Source organism: Vombatus ursinus, unplaced genomic scaffold, assembly GCF_900497805.2.
Source record: "Vombatus ursinus unplaced genomic scaffold, bare-nosed wombat genome assembly UNPS02009835.1, whole genome shotgun sequence".
Taxonomy (NCBI): Eukaryota; Metazoa; Chordata; class Mammalia; order Diprotodontia; family Vombatidae; genus Vombatus; species Vombatus ursinus.
The window spans coordinates 27,265,672-27,286,794 of NW_020949613.1; the positions used below are offsets into that span (position 1 = coordinate 27,265,672).

At 36.2% G+C, this 21,123-nt stretch overlaps 1 protein-coding gene across 1 annotated transcript in view; it reads left to right on the forward strand.

Moving 5' to 3' along the window:
* The window catches only part of MEI4 (meiotic double-stranded break formation protein 4), a 211,250-nt gene that overhangs the window by 31,243 nt on the left and 158,884 nt on the right, over positions 1-21,123 (forward strand). Inside the window, 1 exon segment of the mRNA XM_027852861.1 lies at positions 13,723-14,238. Coding sequence (XP_027708662.1) covers positions 13,723-14,238 — 516 coding nt within the window.

A 21,123-nucleotide genomic window follows, 5' to 3' on the forward strand; every position in this document is an offset into this window, starting at 1 on the left:
CTTATGGAAGTGAATGTTGAAAACTAAAAATAAAAAAAATAGAATAGAATGGCAAACCAATAATGTCTCTCTATGGTAAAACCCTTGAAAGAGGGAACTATTTATGTAAAATATCTCACTGTTAGAATACGAGCTTATGGACTATTTCCCTTTTGTCCTTGTGTGTCTATCAGTTAGCACATTGCCTGGCATATAAAAGGCACCTATTACATACTTACGGATTGATTAATACAAGACATAGATCTATTTTTTAAAAATCTAACTAACATTTTTAAAGTATCAACTATGGACAGAACACTGTATGAAATGAAATTTTGTTTACCGATTTGTTCTTTTCTTGTTAATTTCTTATTTCCTCTTTTATACCTTTTTGTTTTGCCATTATAACCTATCCTCTTAGACTAAGGGTGAACAAATGTAAATTACAATTGAATATTGCTCTTAATCTTCTGTTTTCTTTTCTTGAAATGTGAATCTTTTTATAAATAAAATAATTCTTCTAAAGATACTAATTACTTCATTGTGATGCTTTCTTATATTAAATATAATGAAGGAGCAGTTTATTAGAAATCCAAATGAGTGGCCAGTGATGATTTTAATAGAGCAATTCAAGATTTTCTTTTTCGCCACCAGATGGCATAAACATTATTTTAAATAGTGTATATCAACAAATGTGTTTCAGTTTTATAAGCATGATTAATATTAACACTCTAAAAAAAATATTTTAATGGAAAATAATTTTTCCAGAAATGTTCAATTTTATCTACATAATATTTTTCCAGAACATTTGTCAATATTTTGTGTGATATGGACTGCAATTTACATACTTGTTTATATGTAATATATATGTACATGTATTAATATTTCTGAGTTAAATGTAATAATCCTTGTAATTATGATAATCATTTATATTTTAAAATATTTTATAGTTCTCAAAATTCTTTCATAGACTTGTTCTTAGACTATAATCTGCTTTCAGGATATCAAATGAGATTTTATCTCCTTATACGCGTAACTAACCCCTCTAGACAACATTAGCCCTAGACTTGGTCAAAAGAAATACTTCTCTTAACCCCTACATTACCTGATGCCATTTTGGAGATGTGAGTATGCAGGAGAAATCTTGCAGAATGGCTTTACTACCATTATTCTTCCTCAAGGAATTGTTGATAATGTTTTGGCCAAGTGGGATGGAAAACAAACTTCCAGTCAGGTCATGATGACTAATACTCAGTTTAATTTTTGTAACTTATGAAATGATAGAATTTTACTTATGTATTTCATAAGTAACAAAGTACTAATGGCAATAGTCACAAATCTCTTAAAAACATTTTATTATGCCATGTTACTTCCCAATAATATTATTTTACTTCTTTCTGGTTTTGATGATTAAAATCTTATAAATATATTCATATTCTATCAAGATTTCTTTGTCTAGCTATATTATTTCATGTTGGAAGGAGCTCTTGGTGAGGAATCTTCCTTATTAATGCAGATCAACAATTCCCTACAACTTATAGTCATGGAAAATTACCAGGGGCCTTGCAAAATTAAGTGACTTGCCCAGAATCACACAACACCCTAGCTATCACAGGTGGAGTTTGAGCCACAGCTTTTGGAGGCTGTCTTTTGAGTTACTATGCTGTGCTGCTCCTCTATCAGGAAATATACAGGGTTAATTCCTAAGTGATCTAAAAATGTAACCATTAAATTAATCCCTTATGTCACCCACACACATAGCCCTGCACTTTCTCTCCTGAGGATATTGCTAACAGCAGTGATACCGGGTTGCAATCACTTAACTGATCAAATAAGAATATTTTACAACAAAACAGTGAAATAAGTATATTCTCATGGGATGATGTAGTTTCCACATTCTTGCTTGTTGAGAATAGATAAGAAAGGAAGTCAGCTATGTTTAGTGGCAAGGGACAAGAATGTCTTTAAAGGGAAAATTAGGTGTATGGATACTACTTTTGTGAAAAACGGGATGAAAATTGTTTCTACTACTACTATTGGTACTGCTGCTATTGCTACTGTTACTACTACTAGCTAGCCAACTAGCATTTATAAAGCACATTCAGGTTTTACAAAATGCTTTGCTGTGTTATCTCATTTCATCTTCACAGCAGTCCTGGGAGGTAGGTAATATTTTTGCCACCATTTTATATACAAATTTGGAAATTCAGACTGAGCGAAGTTAAGTGAACTGCGCAGGGTCATAGAGGTAGTGTGTGTGAAACAAGATTAGAATTCAAGTCTTGCTGATTCCCACATCCAACACTTGATCCACTGTTCTACTTAGCTGCCTCAAGTATTGATTTTTATGCTTTTGATATTAGAAGCATGTGATTTATTATGAATAGCTTAGATTTTTAATTTAAGTTAATACATTATGTCTGGTGGTTAAAAAAAAAGCAAACTGAAACCTGTATCAACCAATCATTCAACAAGGATTTATTAAGCTCCCACTGTATGTCAGGTACTCTGCTAGGCACTGGGAATACAAAGACTAAATTAAATGATACTTGCCTCTAAGGAATTTATAGCTGGTTAGGGAAGATAATAAGTATATAAATAATTATATAGAAAACAAATATGAGCAGTTTTTGGGGGAGGGGACTTGCATCTGGGCATAAGGAAAGGTTTTATGTAGAACATATTATTTGAGCAGGGTTTTGAAGGAAAGGAGGTAGTTAAATGAATGAATGAGAAAAAATATGTATATTAAGTGTTTACAACATGCAAAGCACGATGGAAATAGGAAAGTAACACAGCCCCCTGTTCTCACAGAGCTCACATTTTAAATAGGTGTAGACAACACATTTAGAAGCAATTGCAAAGATCCAGTGATGCTTAGGGGTATAGCAGCAAGGTAGGTGGTAATGCATCTTTTTGAATATCTTTTCCATTAATAAAACAATGTTTCTGAAATTAAACCACTTTGTGCTACCAAGGACTTGGATGAGAACTTTCTTTTCTGAGTTGTTAGTAGCTACAGCTTTTTATGTTAGGAGGTGGAGGGAAGTAAGAATACATTGTAGATATGGATACAGCCATGGCAAAAGCCTATAGATGGGAGATTGTGTATTGGCTGGTAAGAGCAGGAAAGCCAGGCTGGAGACTACAAGACAGGAGTAATATATAAAGTTGGAAATTTAGGTTGAGGTTCAGGTTATGAAGGATCTTAAAAGCTAAACAGAAGGGCTACTGTTTGATTTTAGGAGCCATTGGATTTTATAGAATAGGGGAGTACTTTGTCAAACTTGAACTTTAAGAAAATCATTTGATATTGAAGCAACTGCATATGTCCCAATAGCATTTTTTCCAGGAATGGTGAGAGGCGAGGTTACTGAGTCTGAGCTAGAAATTTGGGAAGACAAACTCCTCCCTCTTTAATGGAAATTAATTTTCCTCTAGAATAAGGGAAGTATTATATTGACATTTACACAGAAAGGCTTCAGTGTAGTTCCTTGCTTTCAAGTAATCTTTATCAAACATTCATACAGAAGTAAAATGACCACATTTACATATTACTGTTTTCAATCTAAAAACAAGATTTAGTTTTCATATGTAAACAGGTCAATCAGTATTAACCTCTAAACTAGAAGTTTAATCTTTCAAAAATATTTTCCCCTTATTGTCTTTTTTATTGTGTTTAACTGTGATATTTATAAATATTATATATAAGCATATGAGAGGCAGCCTGGTGAAGTGAAAATCTATGTGGAACACTAAGTAACTATATTACTTTTTGATATGACCTTTAACCTCTGTGCCTCAGGCAACTCTCAAGGCTTTAATTACTAAATCAAAGTCAGGTTTCCATCAAATCTGTGGAGGGAGTTTCCACAATAGAATTCCATAAGCTAATGAGAGCCTTCCAATCTTTTCTATATTATCTGTGTGTGTTTTATCTTAGATTCTGAGTTGACAGAGCTAGACTAAATTTCCTCCTTTCACTAATTTGTGCAGTGGAAGTAAGATCTCACATTATACTTAAGTATGCTGCTTGGTGCTAATTTGGATTACCCTAAAGCTGAGATGGTACTTTTTTTCATAGTCAATTTTGTTATACTACAGAAAATCAGCCTCTAATAGATGGATTCCTATATATTAAAAATATAGTTGAAGGTACCCATATCATTTACATAGACTTTTAAATGCTCGATTTCATCAGAGGGAATGACTTTTGGTCAGTAATTACCTAAAGCAAATTAGTATATTAGAGAGCATAATTCATATGTATTCAGTGCTCACAGTCACTATGTAGAACAGTAGTGTCAAATTCAAATAGAAATGAGGGCTGCTAATATGCATGTAAGTATCCCTGTATGTCACATATTGACTTAATTTTAAAATACAATATCTATTTTAAGGTAATTTTATTTATTTTGTTAAATATTTCTCAATTGTATTTTAATCTTTTTTGGGCCACACTCAGAGGTATAGTCTTCTCATGCCTATTGCTGTTTGACACCCTGATGCAGATGACTGAGATGATTGTTCAATATTTCTTCATGTGAATATTTGATATAGAGCACTTTAACTAAAGGGACCACAGCAGAGGACTTCTATTTAATTTGACTCTAGCACTTCTTCACTAGGGCATGGGAATTTCTGTAGTTCAGGAAGAGGGAGAAACTTTTCTTCTATCTCTCTTGACTTATTTTCCCAAGTTGTCAACTCAGATTCATGCCTAGAGACCAGCACACTAGTTTCTCAGAAAAATGCTTTTCTTAGTCCTTTCTCTGAAGGAGCACAGGGAACAAAGCAACAGTGTCCTGCGGTGTCCTGCCTGTGCTGGATTTCTGTTCTCTTTCCCTCTATGGAAACCTGTAGAGAACTTCTTCCTGAAGGTTTTATACAAGCCAGTTTGTTGGAGACTTGGACAAAAATGTGCATGTAGTTGGATCCTAATATATTCACAAAGTGGACAGGGGAAATAAGCCAGCCCTTTATTTCCTGCTCAGGCTCCAGTCTGCTCCACCTGCAAACCAGCTGTTTTGTCCTGGCTTAGGGACCTTTCCCCTCAACCCTGTTTTTTGCTCTTTCCCTATCTAGCTTTCCTTTATGTTTTGTCATTCCCTGTTAGAATGTAAGATCCTTGAGAGTAGGGACTTCCTTGTTTTCTTGTATTCCCTGAGTTCAGCTTGATTCTTGAATTAAGCATAGTAAATGCTTAACAAATACTGTATCAGTGAAGAAAATGAAACCATCAGTTTGTGACTTGACAAAAATACTTAGGTTAATAGTAATTTGCACATATTAGAAAATCAAATTTCCTATGGACTTTTTCTGTGGACATTATCATAGACTCACAGTGTGCTTCAGAGTTGGAAGGAACCTTCTGAGACCATCTAATCCATAACCTAAATCAGGAATAATTTTTCCATCATCCTTGACTGGTTGAATAATTACAAACTGAACTATTTTCCCAGAGAGCCCATACTATTTTTTGAACATATCTGATTGTTAGAAAGTTTTTGCTTACATGGCTTAATTTGACTGTGAGTATGCATTGTTCATTACTCCTAGTTTCTGCCTTTGGGGCCAAGCAAACCAAATTTTGTCCCTCTTCCCTCTGACAGTTCTTCAAATAAGTGAAGATGGTTATCTGGTTATCATCATGTATACATTCTAAATCTTCTCTTCTCCAGGCAATTTTTAAAACCAGTCCCTTCTCATCTTCCTGTAGTACAATCTTGAGTCTCATCACTGTCTTGCTCAGCTTACTTTGACTTCTGAGTACCCTTCCTAAAGAATCATACATACAGAAATTAATACTCCAGCTAGAGCGTGAAGAGAATAGAGAATAGAGTTTCTCTTGTTTTGGACATTATACATCTCTATATGTAGCTTAAGATTAAATTAACTCTTTTGTCTGTGTGATCACATAATTCATTCTTATTGAACTTATAGTTTAGTTTTATAGTATAGTTTTAAGCTATTAATGTTTCAACCTGAACTGAGACTTTTGGAACACCCTGTATATTAAAACTCAAGAAATTCTTCATATGAACTCTTGTCTAACCTCATTTCTCCCAGTTATTTGTTGTGGTGGTGGTGGTTGTTCAGTCATTCAGTCATATCCAACTCTTCCTGACCCCATGGACCATAGTATGCCAGGCCCTTCTGTCCTCCACTATCTCTTAAAGTCTGTCCAAGTTCATCTTTGTTGTTTCCACGACGCTATCTTCATCCTCTGCCATCCTCTTCTCCTTTTACCTTCAATCTTTCCAAGCATTAGGGTCTTTTCCAATGAGTCCTGTCTTCTCATTATGTGGCCAAAGTATTTAAGCTTCAGCTTCAGTATTTGACCTTTTAGTGAATAGTCTGAATTTATTTCTTTAAGTATTGACTGATTTGACCGCTTTGCTGTCCAAGGGACTTTCAAAAGTCTCCTTCAGCACCACAATTTGAAAACATCAATTCTGCAGAGCTCAGCTCTCCTTATAGTCCAGCTCTCAGAGCCATTCGTTACTAGTGGAGAAGCCAAAACTTTGACTATATGATCTTTTGCTGACAAGGTGATGTCTCTTCTTTTTAGTATGCTGTTCAGATTTGCCATAGCTTTACTTCCAAGAAGCAAGCATCTTTTAATTTCATAGGTGCTGTCTCCATCTGATGTGGTTTAGGGATTCAGGGGTCCTGGGACCCCAAAATCACAACACGTGGGTCCTACCCAAAAGAATTTGACCTACGCCTTCTTTTGGCCAAAGACAAGGTTTATTAGAACATCCATCATATTGGGCAGACTCTTAAGGAATCTGAACATTAGTAAGCTATTGGTTAGATTTTAAGAATCTGAGCCATGGCTAGATTTTAAGAATCCCAGCATCTTAATGGAGACAAGGTGGATCCTATACACAGAAAGACTGTGGGAGGGATCTAGGAATGGCCAAGTAGTCTATGAGGTAATAGAACTCCAGGGGTGGCCAAGGGAGAATGGAGCCTAGATAGGATTAAGGGTGGGAAGTGGCCTGGGGCCATAGGGAGGTATGGAATTATACCAGGAGAACTCCAGAGATTTGGTCATGTGGGAAAGTCCAGGGTTTTTCCTTTTTGGGGTCTAGATCCCATCCTCATCACATCTGCAGTGATCTTTGAGCCCAAGAATATAAAATCTGATACTTCTTCCATTTCTTCTCCCTCTATTTGCCAGAAAGTTATGGGACCGGTTGTCAAGATCTTGGTTTGGTGGATTTTTTTTTTTTTATGTTAAGCTTCAAGACAGCTTTTACACTCTCCTCTTTCACCCTCATCAAGGGCCTTCTTTATTCTTCACTTTCTGCCATCAGAGTGGTATCATCTGCATATCTGAGGTTGTTATTTTTCTTGGTAACCTTAATTCAAGTTTTTCATTTATCTAGCTTGACATTTTACATGATGTACTCTGCATATGTTTAAAAAAAAATAAGGTGACTTTTTGCATCCTTATTAAACTTCATGTTACTCAGTTGAATTCAACATTTATTAAGCACTGTGTGCAAAGTGCACCACTGTGCTACATGGTAAAGAAGATACAATAAGAAAAGAGCTCCTGTCCTGAGAGAGATAACATCTTATTGGGAATGGATATAGTAAGAATGATTTTGGGGAAGGGGAACTGGATACAGGGGAAATTCATGTAACATGAACATAAATAAGGAAATATAAGGGAATTTGAGAAGGAAGAGAGCATTAATAAAGGAGAAGGTGGCACTTGAGCTGAGTTTGCAAGGAAGATAAAGATCCCAAGAGAGGATATTAAGAAGGGCATATATTTTGGGTATGAGGGAGGCCCAAAGGAATGAAAAGGAATGGGCAATGAAATGTTGAATTTGAGGAAACCAGCTAATAGTCCAATTTGTCTGGAGCCAAATTATGCAAAGAAAGAGGAACCTTGTGACATTTAGCTGAATAGATAGATAGTATCCATATTGTTTAATAATGCAAATGCCAAGCTAAGGAGTTTTTATTTTATCTTTAAGGCAATAGGGCACCACTGAAAGTTTTTAAGCAAGGTAAGACCTGTGACTTTGTAAAATTCTATGGACAGCTGAATGGAAATTAGATTAGATAAGGAAAGATTTAACTAGAAGTATGGAATCCAATTAAGTAGTTGTTATAATAGCTCAGTGTGAGGTAATGAGGGCTAAAATTAGGCTAGTGCCCATTTAGTTAAGAGAAGGGGATATACCTAAAAGATATTGTAGAGGTCGAATAAATAGAGTTTAGCAACTGATTAAATATGTGGGGTAAAAGAGAAGAGCCTTAGATGATTTGGAGGTTATGAACGTAATTGAATTGAAGGATGATGGTTTCCTCAGCAACCAAAACAACAAAAAATGGAATTTTGGAAGGGTGGTTTTAGTGGAAAAGAAGATGAGTTCCATTTTGTACATATATAGTTTGAGGTATCAGGAAGGCATTGAGATGAAAAGCAAATTCTACAGGATGATGAATTTGGACACCAGATTCCAGGAATCATGAAATTTGTTATCACAGGTATGGAGTTGGAAGGGATGATCTTAGAAGTCATCTAATCCAATCTTGTTATTTTACAGAAAATGAAACTGAATTTCTCTTAAAGGGAAAATAAATTGCCTAGGGTTACACCAGGAGGAAGTGGCAGATCTGGAATTTAAACCCTAATCCTTTCACTCTAAACCTGGTGGCCTTTTAAATGTATCTGTTAAAAACCAAGTGGATGGTGTGGGAATGGAGTCAGGAGATCTAGATAATTTTTCCAAGTAAGTTAGAGGATAAGAGCATAATGGGGAAGCTTAATCAAGAAGATGTGATCACATTTAAAAACATCAGGGAATGAGGCAGGAGACACAGAGAGAGACACACAAATAGAAACACATGCAGAAACATGAGACAGAGAGAGAAAAGAGGAATGACAGAAAGGAGAGGAAGACAAAAAAGGAGATGGCAGGAATGGATGGAGACAGAGACAGCCAGAGATGGATATGGATGGAGATGGGGAGAGAGAGACAGATGGAGACATAGGCAAGTGGCCTTTCAACTATATCACACTGTTAAGAATCAAGTTGGTGTTGTGGAAGTGAAGGCAGCAGGCCTAGTTAATTTTTTTCTAGGGTTTTAACAGTGAAAGGGAGAGAAGATAGTAGACAAAAAAAAAAAGAGACAGAGACATAGAGACACAAAGATAGAGACATAGAGAGAGAGGTAGATGCAGAGGGTTGGAGAGGTAGGGAGAGAGAGGGCAGAATAGAGGAAGAGAAAGAAGAGAGACAATTACTACTCTTTAGGTGCCACAATTCAATTATTATTGACTTACTTTCTTTCCATCTTATAAAAAGGAATGATTTCTTCAAAAACTTTCCTGAAATATATGTATAATGCTTCTTGAACATTGTCTTGGTGTACTATGTTAAGAGTCCTGTGGGAAAAAAAATGAAGTTCCTTTGGTTTCACCTCTTTTGATGAACCAAATAATTCTTCATCTTTTAAGTGTTACTAAACCATTCCTTCAACATCAATTATAGAAATTTGCCTATAATCAAAGTTAATTTCATTATTACACTTTGAAAGGTATACCTTATTACACTTCTGAAAGTTATTATCACATTTGACAATCTCTTGCCGAATTGCATTTCTCTTGTTCTCCATGATTTTTCAGAAATCATTGATTGCAGCTCAGCAATCATGTCTATACATTCTTTCAGTAACCTGGGATATAATTCATCTTGGCTGTAGAATAGAACTCATTGAAAGTAGCTAGTTATTCTCTTTTTTATATCCTCATTTGTCATTGGTTTTAATTTCCTTTTAACCATTTTCTTGTGCATTTTCCACCTTAAGTTTTTTTTGTTAGAAAAAAAGCAAAATAAGAATGAAGTAGTTTCTTTGTAACCAATTGTCTTTATCCCATCTACCACAAGCAACAGTTCTTTCATCTTCCTCTCTCATAGCTAAAAAGATATTTTAAAATCTCCCCTTTTGTTGCTTTGATGTTCCTGACCATATATGACCATAATACTGTTTTGTATTCTTTTCATGGTGGAATAATTTATATGAATTGTCAGAATGTTGTTCTTGATAGCATATCTTCCCTTTTGTACTTAATTCTCTTGTGCAATTTTAGGTCATGGGATCTTCCTTTTTGTTTCTCTAAACTCTTTCAAATGAAATATCCTAAAGTCCAGGCTGTATAGTAGTATAGCTATGTAGTCCTAACACAATTTTGTCCCCCTTCCCTCGTAGGGTTTTTAAAATAGGAAATAAAGTGAATACCATAGGAAAAATATGTAGCTTTCATAAAGAATTTTAACAAAAATGTTTATGCCGTAGTATCTCAGTTTCCTGTCATTTCTACTTTGGTAGCCAGTTCCTTATCGGTCAGAATAAGTTCTGGAATACTAGTTTCTCTCAAAACTTACTTTACCTTTTGAAGGTAACTGCTACACAATTTGTTAGCTGAGGAGTTCAACACCTACCATTCTATATCTTTTTTTTTGCTTTCATGGATAATCTCCTCACCCTTTTCTAAACTCTCTTCAAGGTGACTTCTGACATCAGCATTTAACTGAAAGTGCTCACTCTAAAGTTGCCAGTTATCTCCTAGTTGGCAAATCAAATGTGCTTTTCCAGTCCTCACCTTTCTTGAACAGTCTTATGTTTTTCACCATGCCTATCACCCTTTTCTCATGGACTCTTCTCTAGGTTGTTGTGACACTGATCTCTCCTGTACCTGCTGACTCCCAGTAATTGCAAGCCCCACCTCCCCCCCAGTGGACTTGTCCTGGGCCCTTTTCTCTTTTCCCTCTATGCTATTTCACTTGGTGATCTCATCAACTCCCATATATTCAATAATCATCTTTACGCATTCTCAGATTTATTTATCTAATCTCTGTCCTGACCTTCACTCTTGTATCTCCAACCACCTAATATAAATCTCAAACTGTATGACCTATGCACATCTTAAACTCATGTCCAAAACGTCACTCATAATCTATTTCCTTCAACCCCCAAATCCCTCTGCTTCTAAACTTCTCTATTCCAGTTGATGGTGCCACCATCCTTCCAGTAACACAGGTTCTCAACCCAGGTGTCATCTTCAGCCTCTTACTCTGTCTCCATCCACCTCCAATCCAATAAATTGCCATGTCCTGTCGATTTTATGTCCACAGCTCTCTCCTATATGATATCTTCTCTACTTTGACACTACCACCACCTTGGTACAGGTCATTAACACCTTATGTTTAGACTTCTGCTATAGCTTCCTTGTCTTAAGTTTTCCTCCCTTTAGTCAATCCTCCACTCAGCCATCAAAGTTATTCTCCTAAAGCGTAGGTTCGACTAAGTCCCTTTCTTTTTCGATAAACTCCAATGGCTCTCCATTGATTCCAGGATCAAATATAAAATCCTATGACTTTTACAGCCTTTCCTAACCTGTATCCTTGACTGTCCAGTCTTCAACTTTACTCTCATGTACTTTGCAATCCAGTGACACTGGCCTCCTTGCTGTTTCTCACACAAGACCTTCCATCTCCTGATTCTCTGCATGTTGCCTCTTTCCCACATGCCTAGCATTCCTTCCTTCCTCATCTCTGCCTCCTGGTATCCCTGATTTCTTTCAAGTCTCAGCTAATATTCCATCTTGTGCAGTAAACCTTTCCTAGTCCTCCTTAATGTTAATGACTTTCCTGTTCTTATTATTATATCCACCCCAAATGTTTACATGGACTATTTGTACCCAACCTGTGGTAGAGCCTTCCAAGCTCATATTGGTCTGCCTAGCCACAGTCAGATGCATTGTACCATGACTCCAACGTAATGATGTTGTGTTTTTCCTCTTTGAGAATGAAGGATAACAATTAACAACATTCCTCTGAGAGTGTCTCCAGGTTATCCAGTGTGTGTTTTATTTGTATGTAGTTGTTTGCCTATGGTCTTCCCCTAATTACCTTTCTTCTTTTTCTCCCCATTAGATTGATGGCTCCTTGAAAGAATGTTGTGTGTGTGTGTGTGTGTGTGTGTGTGTGTGTTTGTTTGTCTGTTTATCCCCAGAATTTAGCACAGTGCCTGGAATATAGTAAATGCTTCATAAATACTTGCTGACAACTACCTTCTTCAAAAGGCCTTATTCCCTCCATTGCCAGTACTTTTCCTTTAATATTACCTCTAATTTTGCCTTTTTGTGTGTATGTGTGTATTTTTTTTTGGTTGGCATGTTATTTGTACCATTAGAATGTAAGCTCAATGAATGTAGGGGCTGTTTTTTTTTTCTTATATTCCTAGTGTTTAGTATGGTGCTAAGAGCTGATTAAAATGCTTGTTCACCTGACTTGAGAAGGTCTTTCAAATTGTTGAAGTCTCCCATCCCTATAAATATGAAATGTCAGTTTATATTTTATATATAAGATATTTTTATATTTGTTGTTAAGTCATTTCAGTCATGTCAACTCTTTGTGACCCTATTTGGGGTTTTCTTTGCAAAGATACTGGAGTGGTTTGCCATTTCCTTCTCCAGCCCATTTTACAGATGAGAAAACTGAGGCAAACAGGGTTAAATGACTTGCCCAGGGTCACACAGCTAGTAAGTGTCTGAGGCCAGATTTGAACTCAGGAAGATGAGTCTTCATGATTCCAGATTACTGCTCTGTCCACTGTGCCACATAGTTATCTGCATTACATATATATAAAAAGATTACCCCACCTCATAAAATACAGGTTAAACTACTTTTTATTTCTTTGAATTAAATACATCCTCTATTGGGTAACTTCTGTATCAGTTTTGATGTGTGGGAGTGGTGGTGACCTGCACGTGTATTTCTTGTGGATAATCAAAACTTTTTCTTCATGCATATTGATAAACCAGCTGCTACTTAATAGTCAGAGATAGTCACATAGGGGTACCAAGGGATTATGGGGGTTTAAGTGTCTTGCCCATGGCTACTCATGTAATCCATGCCTGAAGCAGTACTTAAACCAGTGTTTCCAGACTCTTAAGTTAGTCCACTGTTCCCTAGATGTGAAACCTCTTCCTGTCTCCCCTAAGGAATGACTGGCTAGAGGAACAGCCCTTTGAGAATATTTATGCCTGCCTTTAAAAAGAGGAATAACCATATGAATGAAGGCTGAATGTAATTCCTATTTCCAAAAGATTTCAGTGACATTTTAGAATGCATTGGTGATGGTTTTGAGTATCACCACGTTCCTAGACTTTTACATATTGATTTCCTCTCTTTTACACCAAGGAAGTAGCCCAGTTTCATTCTTTCTTTGTTTTCTTATAAAGCTTTCTTAACAAACTGGAGAAAACTCTAGGAATCATCCCTAATGTGGTTCTGAAATTTAAGTTGTGATGAAAACAAGAAGAGAGATAGAAATTAGATGGCTTGTATCAATGACTTTGAGCAGAAAGTGAAAGAAGGGTTTGAGGAGCCACTTAAAGCCTTTCTTCTTGTTTGTGAGGAAATATCAAGAGTAATCTTCAGTACCTTTTGCCAGTGAAGGTAAGATTTTCCTTGCTATCATTGTTATGCTCTTTTCTTTGATGATTTGGTTTGAAGATGTTTTACTTTTTTTTTTTCCAAAATATTCAGTCCATTGCTTTTGATAGACCTTTTTCATTTACCATTTTAGGTTTAAACAACAAATGGTTTTAGTCTTAAATCAACAGATTTTAGGTACACAAAAAAATCATTATTAAGTCATATATATTTTTGTTTTGTTTCAGGAAACACAGCTGTCCCTCCGTCCTCTGAGGAGCCCGAAAATCCTGAGAATATCTCCAGTCAGCTGGAAGACTCTGGCTGTGATGTGTTAAGTGAAAATAGAACTGATCCTTCAGAGCTGTCCCAGAATGTTGAAGAGAGTTTTATTTCATCTTCTGAAATTTCTGTATGTCAACTGCCCATTGTGAAAAGTCACTGTGCCTTCCAAGAAAAAACTTTATCTTCGCACCTGCAATTTTTGCAACATGTTCTTGAACTGAAGAACTTGACAGAATCTGGTAGTTTGAAAACAGATTTAAACAAGTTTGAAAGTGACTGTTCCACAGTATCTGATTCTGTTTTTCGGTTGCTTGATGGCCTGATAACTTTTTACAGTGACTCTAAACTCCCTTTCTCAAACTTTTTGACAGAAGCAGTTTGTATTTTGACTAGGTTAATCGATGATTGTACTTTATCTAATCACATACTTAAAAAATGTTTCAAGAAGTTGGAAGAATTTGAGAAAACTCTAGTGCAGGTTATTTTAAGGAACAGCAGTATTAATCGGGTAAGTAGTATATTATTACATTATGTAAAGTTGAAAAAAAATGTAAAGGATGAGTTTAACTGACATTCCAGACATGTGTTATGTGGATCCATTCTTTGAAATGGATCTCCCTTACGGTCCAAAAGTCCTTCTATTGCACCAGTTAGTATATCCTGTTACCATGGACTACACCCCAGAGCCTGTCAACTCACCATCTTTTTTTTTTTCCATTTTTCTTACTTTCTTCAAAAACTTCTGATATTCTTTGTTTTTTGGGTAGCTCCAGTCTGTACACATTGGGCCCTGTTCTCACATTCTATCTCTAGGGCTAGTTCTTTCATTGCTTATTCTAGTGTTCTATTTGCTGTTTGTATTTTCACTTGCTTCAGTTGTGTCTGACTCTTCGTGACCCCATTTGGGGTTTTCTTGGCAATGATATTGATGTGGTTTGCCATTTCCTTCTCCAGCTCATTTTATAGATGAGGAAACTGGAGCAAATGGAGTTAGGTGACTTGTCAAGGGGTCACACAGCTTCTAAGTGTCTGAGGCCAGGTTTGAACTTGGGTCTCTCTGACTCTAGGCCTAGTGCTGTATCCACTGCATCATCTAGCTGCCCATTCTTTTTACTACTTAAAAGTGAACAAGTATTAATTCCTAAAAATTTTAATGGTTTCTCGGCATAATGGCTCTACAACATTGGAATCTTTTATATTGTGCTGTGATATTATAATTAATAGCTATAAACTTGTATTTGTTTATTCACCCTCATTAGATTGTAACCTCTTGAGGTCAAAGTCTTTGTCTTCATTTCCTCTGTTCCTGCCCTAGTAACCAGTACAGTAGTACACAGATGGACTGATAGATAGTAGGAAACAAGCCATGCATTGAACACGTATTTCTTTTCCTTGTCATTAATCACTACTTGCAGGTACTGAAATAGGCAAGCTCCAAGTTCTATTCTGTTGTAGCATTTATTTAACTGGAGTCTTTTTTTTTCTCCCCACTTAAAGATATAATTGTTTTCCTTCCTTTTATTATGTGGTATATTTTTTGGTCTCTGTTTCCTTCCCTTGGGCAGTATTAAATACCCTAGTCTCTGATCTTTTTAATTGAGAAGTAAGAAAGAATAGAAGTGGATACAGAGGAATAAACTGTATGTTTCAGCCTTGTCTTGGAAATTGTATTTCACCAAGGAAAGCTGTTATCTATTGATTTTTAAAATGTAGTATTGCTATTTGCTTTTATTGAGTTCATAATTTGTCCCTTAAGTAATTTTCATTTTTATATAAATATTCAAAATACTGGCCAAAGTTTTCAAGCATACCTTCAGTTGATGATTTCATTCTATATATGTTCAGTTTGTTTTTTTTAATTAAGTTATTATAGTGATAGACATTGTAGAAAAAGAAATGGCATGATGGAGTTTTTTAGCAGTTGTGGAAATGTTTGACTTTTTTGTAGAATCTTTTTTTCTGTTCTCATCATACCCCATCAGTGTGCCACAATTACAAAAGATAAAATTGACTTCTCGTTGCTCTTTATAGATAAAGCTGAAAAACTCAATTACTTCATGATACTTTATCATTTTCCTACCTTGTGCCTTGGTTTCTGTTTTATTCTCCCCAAACAGTTTAAAACACATTTTACATGATGTAAAATGCCAATACTTGTGTGAGTTTCACTATTCACCAGAAACAATAGAAAAAAAAAGTGGGTGAGGGTGTGGGTGTGTGCACCCATCATGCCCACACACACTGCCTGTGTCTGACTGGGACAAAAAAAAAAGAAAAACTTACAAAGGTGAGCCTGAGTTCTGGGAGACTTTACAAAGAGTACACAAACTCTGACTGATTATAACAGTGTACAAAGGGTGTATTTTAGTGGCATCTGCAGAGACAGACAGAGCCCTGGGTCTAGGGTCAGGAAGACCTGATTTCAAATAGCTTCAGACATTTACTAGCTGTATGACCCTGGGCAAGTCACGTAATTGCTGTTTGCCTCCATTTCCTCAACTGTAAAATGGGGATATTAATAGTGCCTAGCTTGCAGGTTATTGTAAAGATTAAATGAGCTAATGTTTGTAAAAAGTTTAGACCATCTGCTGTCCAAGAACCAATTAGTAATTGTTTAAACGAGGTGTTAACTTTTTAACAATGGACAAAAGTAAAGCCCCCAACTATGACTTTGCAAAACAATTTTCCTGGTAAAAAGCTCTGTGGAGCCCAAAAATCATCTTAGCCAGGAGTTTGATTTTCTTGCCAACTAGAGAGACATGCCAAGCCAAGAAAAATACTGATTTAAAATGTAGACGCATTTGCAAAATACTGTAGAGTAATGAAAAAGTGGGAGCAAGAGAGCAGCAGCTAGGTGGGATTGAGGGCCTTCATGGGTGAGGACACATTGATTACCATGAAGATAGCCCTAATCATTCAGGAGAGTGGGGTGGGCAAATTCATCCTCTGTTGTGATGAAGAGATTAAGGCTTTGATCCAGAGCTCACAGTAACAATGAGGCTTGACTTCCAGGTCAAAACAATATTATTTTATGGAAGTAAAACTAAGCTTTCAGTATGGGATAGTGCTTATCAAGAACAGTTGTCAACACTGATACAGTAGCCATACAGACATTACAGCCACACATAATAGCCATTACAGAGGCTATAAGATGTTCTATTGAGTTACGATGTCACAAGAAGAGGCATTTTGTTCAGTTGGATACATGTGTTAAATGAATAAGAAATATACTGCTTGACAAAAAATCAACCAATCAAGCGTTTATTTAGCACTTAGTATATAGTGTAATATATAGTACATTGTGATAAGTGTTGGAAATACAAAGAAAAAAAATGAAACCTTTCTCTCAAAGATGACATTCTAATTACAGAGACCTCACATATATTTATAAATAGGGAAGGAAATAAGCATTTTATACAGTGCCTACTACAGTGCTAAGCACTTTTTGTAAATATTTCATTTGATCCTTACAACAACCCTGCAAATTAGATGCTATTAATACCCCCATTTTACAGTTGAGGAAACTGTGACTTACCCAGGGTCATACAGCTAGAAAGTATCTGAAGGTACATTTGAAATCAGGTCTTCCTGACACCAGACCCAGTGCTCTATCCATTGTGCTTCCAGCTGCCTCTAAAATAGCCAGTATGTTTTTTGACCTCACTCACTCTGCTAAAACAAACCCAGATTCTTCTCCTTTTTAGGGTTCTAGAGGTACCCCTGAGGGCTTAGAGTATTTCTTATCTACTGCCATCAGCTTGATCCCCTAGTCTAATGTAGTTCCCCAACACTGTTATCCACCAGTGACTAGCACCCCAGTTTCACTTAACCACTTAACATCAATGAGCTTATACAAACGTCTAGCAAGATTAGAAGAATAAACATTACCCTCCGGTACCTCAGGGACACACTCCCTCTGATACCTTTTAGGTCTCTGGGGAGAATAGACTCAGACTTAACACAAATTCTACATAGCTTTGGTTGTATCAAGTTCCTGTCTAAATGCATCATCACTACCTGATAAGTCCTCATTCTACCTCATGCTGGGCTTGGTGCTTTATAGTATTTTGATATACTTTTATAAAATATTGATAAATATATTGATAAACATTTCAAAGACTCAACTCTCAGAATTCTGGACCTCAGGTAACTCTCTCTTATGAATTTTCAAAACTCACAAGTTATCACTTCCAATTTTCTTCACCTAAAATGAAAAGAACAATGCTAATTCAGTCAGTAAACTGTGACCTATATTCCTGGGACCACATATTGGCCTTAGGTTTGTCCTTGAAAAGAAGCCAGACCAAGAGGAAAGAGAAGCTGAGGCTTTGCTTGGCTTGACCTTTAGAATGTACCCCTAGTCATTCAAGAGGACTCTTCCTCACCACATGGTTAACAGACCTGAATCAATTACAGAATGTCTGTACATGTTCCAGGGTCTCTCCATTACATGTCATTGCAATTCTCCTAGCTGCTATCTCCCAACACCCTTCTACAATGGCAGTTGCATCTGCGGTATAACTCACATTCTCATAGGTGCTAGGCTTATTGAACAGTTTATGTAAGTTTACATAATGCAAATACATACAAAGGAAATACCAGGTAAGGAGAGAGAGCACTAAAAATTGGTGAAGTCAAGAAAGACTTCATGTAGAAGGTAGTACTCAAGTAGTATCTTGAAATAAATGAGAGAATATGTGAGACTGATGTGAGTAGAGACTACTCACATTTAGGCTTGGAGGCAGGCAGCATAAAGGCATGGGCATTAGAGATAGACTGTTACCTGTGAGGCAATCTAGATAGACTGTAGAGTGTGGAAAATTAAGTACTGTATGATAAATGTGGAAAAATATATTGGGACCAAGTGGTGAAGGGTTTTTAAAAGCCAAATAGAGTTTATAGTTGGTCTTAGAGGAAATAAGGAACCTCTAGAGCTTACCTAGTAAGGGAGTTACATAGTCTGGTCTGGGCTTGAAGAAAATAACTTATTGTCAGCTGTGTGGATGATGGAGTAAAGTGGAGAGAAACTTGAGGCAGAGGTAATATTAGGAGGGCATTGCAATAGTGTAGGCAAGAGATGAGAACCTGAACTAAGGTAATGTCTGTGTGAGAAGGGAAGGAATGCAAGAGATGTGGAGGTTAAAATGGCATGATTTGATGTCAGGATATGTGGGTTGAGAGTAACGTCAAGTTTACAAACTTCAGAGACTGAAGGAATGGCACCCTGTACAGAAATAGGAAAGTTTGATAGCAGGAAGTGGTTTTGGGGAAAGCAAATGTTTTCTTATTTGGACGTGTTAAGTTTGAAATGTTTAATAAGTAATTGAAGATGTAGAACTGTGTTGCTTAGGCAAGATCTACCTCCTGGAATTTTTTTACTTCCTTCAGGATTCAACTCAAGCATCGACTTCTACATGAAGACTTTCCTGTTATCCTCTACTATTAGTGATCTCAGTCCCTCCTTGAAGTTAGCTAGTTGGTGCAGTGGATAGAGTGCCGGGCCTGGAGTCAGAAAGACTTGAGTGCAAATTTAGCCTAAGCTAGTTTACTTATTAGCTGTGTGACCCTGGCCAAGTCAGGGTCTAACTTTAGTTTGCCTCAGTTTCCTTAATTATAAAATGGGGATAATATTATCACTTACATCCTTGGGTTGTTGTAAGGATCATATGAGAATATTTGTAAAACGCTTGGCACATAGTGGATGCTTACTAAATGTTGGTTTCCTCCCTTTCTTTCTTTCTTTCCTTCCTTCCTATCTTGCTTATGTAATTGGGACCTGATATGTGAGTCATTTACATAGAGATGATAATTGAACTGAAGGGAGCCAGTGAGGTCACCAAGTGACTGAGTGTTGAGAAAAAGAGGAGAGGACTCAGAATAGGACCTTGGAGAAATTAAAAAATTAGGAAGTGATATTATATGGGTGATGAACCAGCAAAGGAGGTTGAGAAGAAAAGACCAATAAAATGCTAATTGTAATTAATAGCTAAAATTGGGAAGTTGATAGAAATGAAAAGTTGAAATTTACTTAAGGGTTCAGTGTTATTTAGAAACACTTGTGTAAAAACTGGTTATGTTGTTCAATATGCCTTTGAAAAAACTTGTAGAAAAGATCTTTCAGAACCAAGTTGATTTCCATTGATTGAGGATGGCTAAACAAGTTATAGTTCATGAAGGTGAATGGAGTATTGCTGTGCTTAAAAATGATGAATAAGACAAATACGAAGAAGCATAAAAACTGACATGTTCTGAGGCAGAGTGAAGTAAATAGAACCAAGGAAATAATATGCACAATGACTGCAACAAGGTAAATGGAAATAATAACTAAGGTTTTTTTTTAAATGAATGTTGTAAGATTACAAAGCAAAACATCCACCAACCCCAATACCACACTTTTACAGAGGTGAGAGCTTCATGGGAGTGAAACATTGCATATATATTTCAGATTTTTCTATATATAATTGGATTTGCAGTTTTTTCTCTTCTTTTTATTTTCTTTTTTTCCTTAAAAATGATATTTTTATATGAAATGGCCCTTTGAGAGGGGTAAGGGACAGGGAGGAATACTAGGAGAAATTCTGGTGATGTAAAAACAAAATATATCAATAAACTTTTATTTGCAAAATATTTTTCTGGCCCCTGAATTGAGGGGAAACTGAGAAAAAGAATAAGAAAATTCCATTATCAAATAGGGAAAAGAGCCATGGACCAACCTTTGGAGTATATGCTATATATTAGGTAATTTAGAATGGGCCATCGTGTTTGGGGTAGGTAGGTGGCGTAGTGGATAGAGTGCTGGACCTGAAGTCAGTAAAACTCATCTTTCTGATTTCAAGTTTGGCCTCAGACACTCACCAGCTGTGTGACCCTGGGCAAGTCACAACCCTATTTGCCTCAGGTCCTCATCTATAAAGTGGACTGGAAAAGAAAATGGTAAGCCATTTCAGTCTATTTGCCAAGGAAACCCCAAATGGATTCAGGAGGAGTCAAACATAACCGAAATGACTAAACAACAACAAAATCTTTTGTTTATTTGATTATATAGTGACATCTTTTTATATAGGGTATTCCCACGTTTTAGTGTAGTTTTAAGCTACTAAAACTTCAGTTCTTAAATTTACTCAACTACTTAAGCTAGTAAAGCTTGAAACTACATTGAGATTTTTGAAATACCCTACATAAATAATCCTTTATTATTATTTTAGACACCTCAAAATTTGCATATATATTTTATTTATGTTATATATCAGTATCATTGCCAAGAAAACTCCAAATGGGACTGCAAAGAGTTGGACATGACTAAAACAACTGAACAGTAATAATGAACCAGCCTTGCCTTCATGATATAAATCCAATTTGGTCATAATATATGATCTCTGTGATATATTGATGT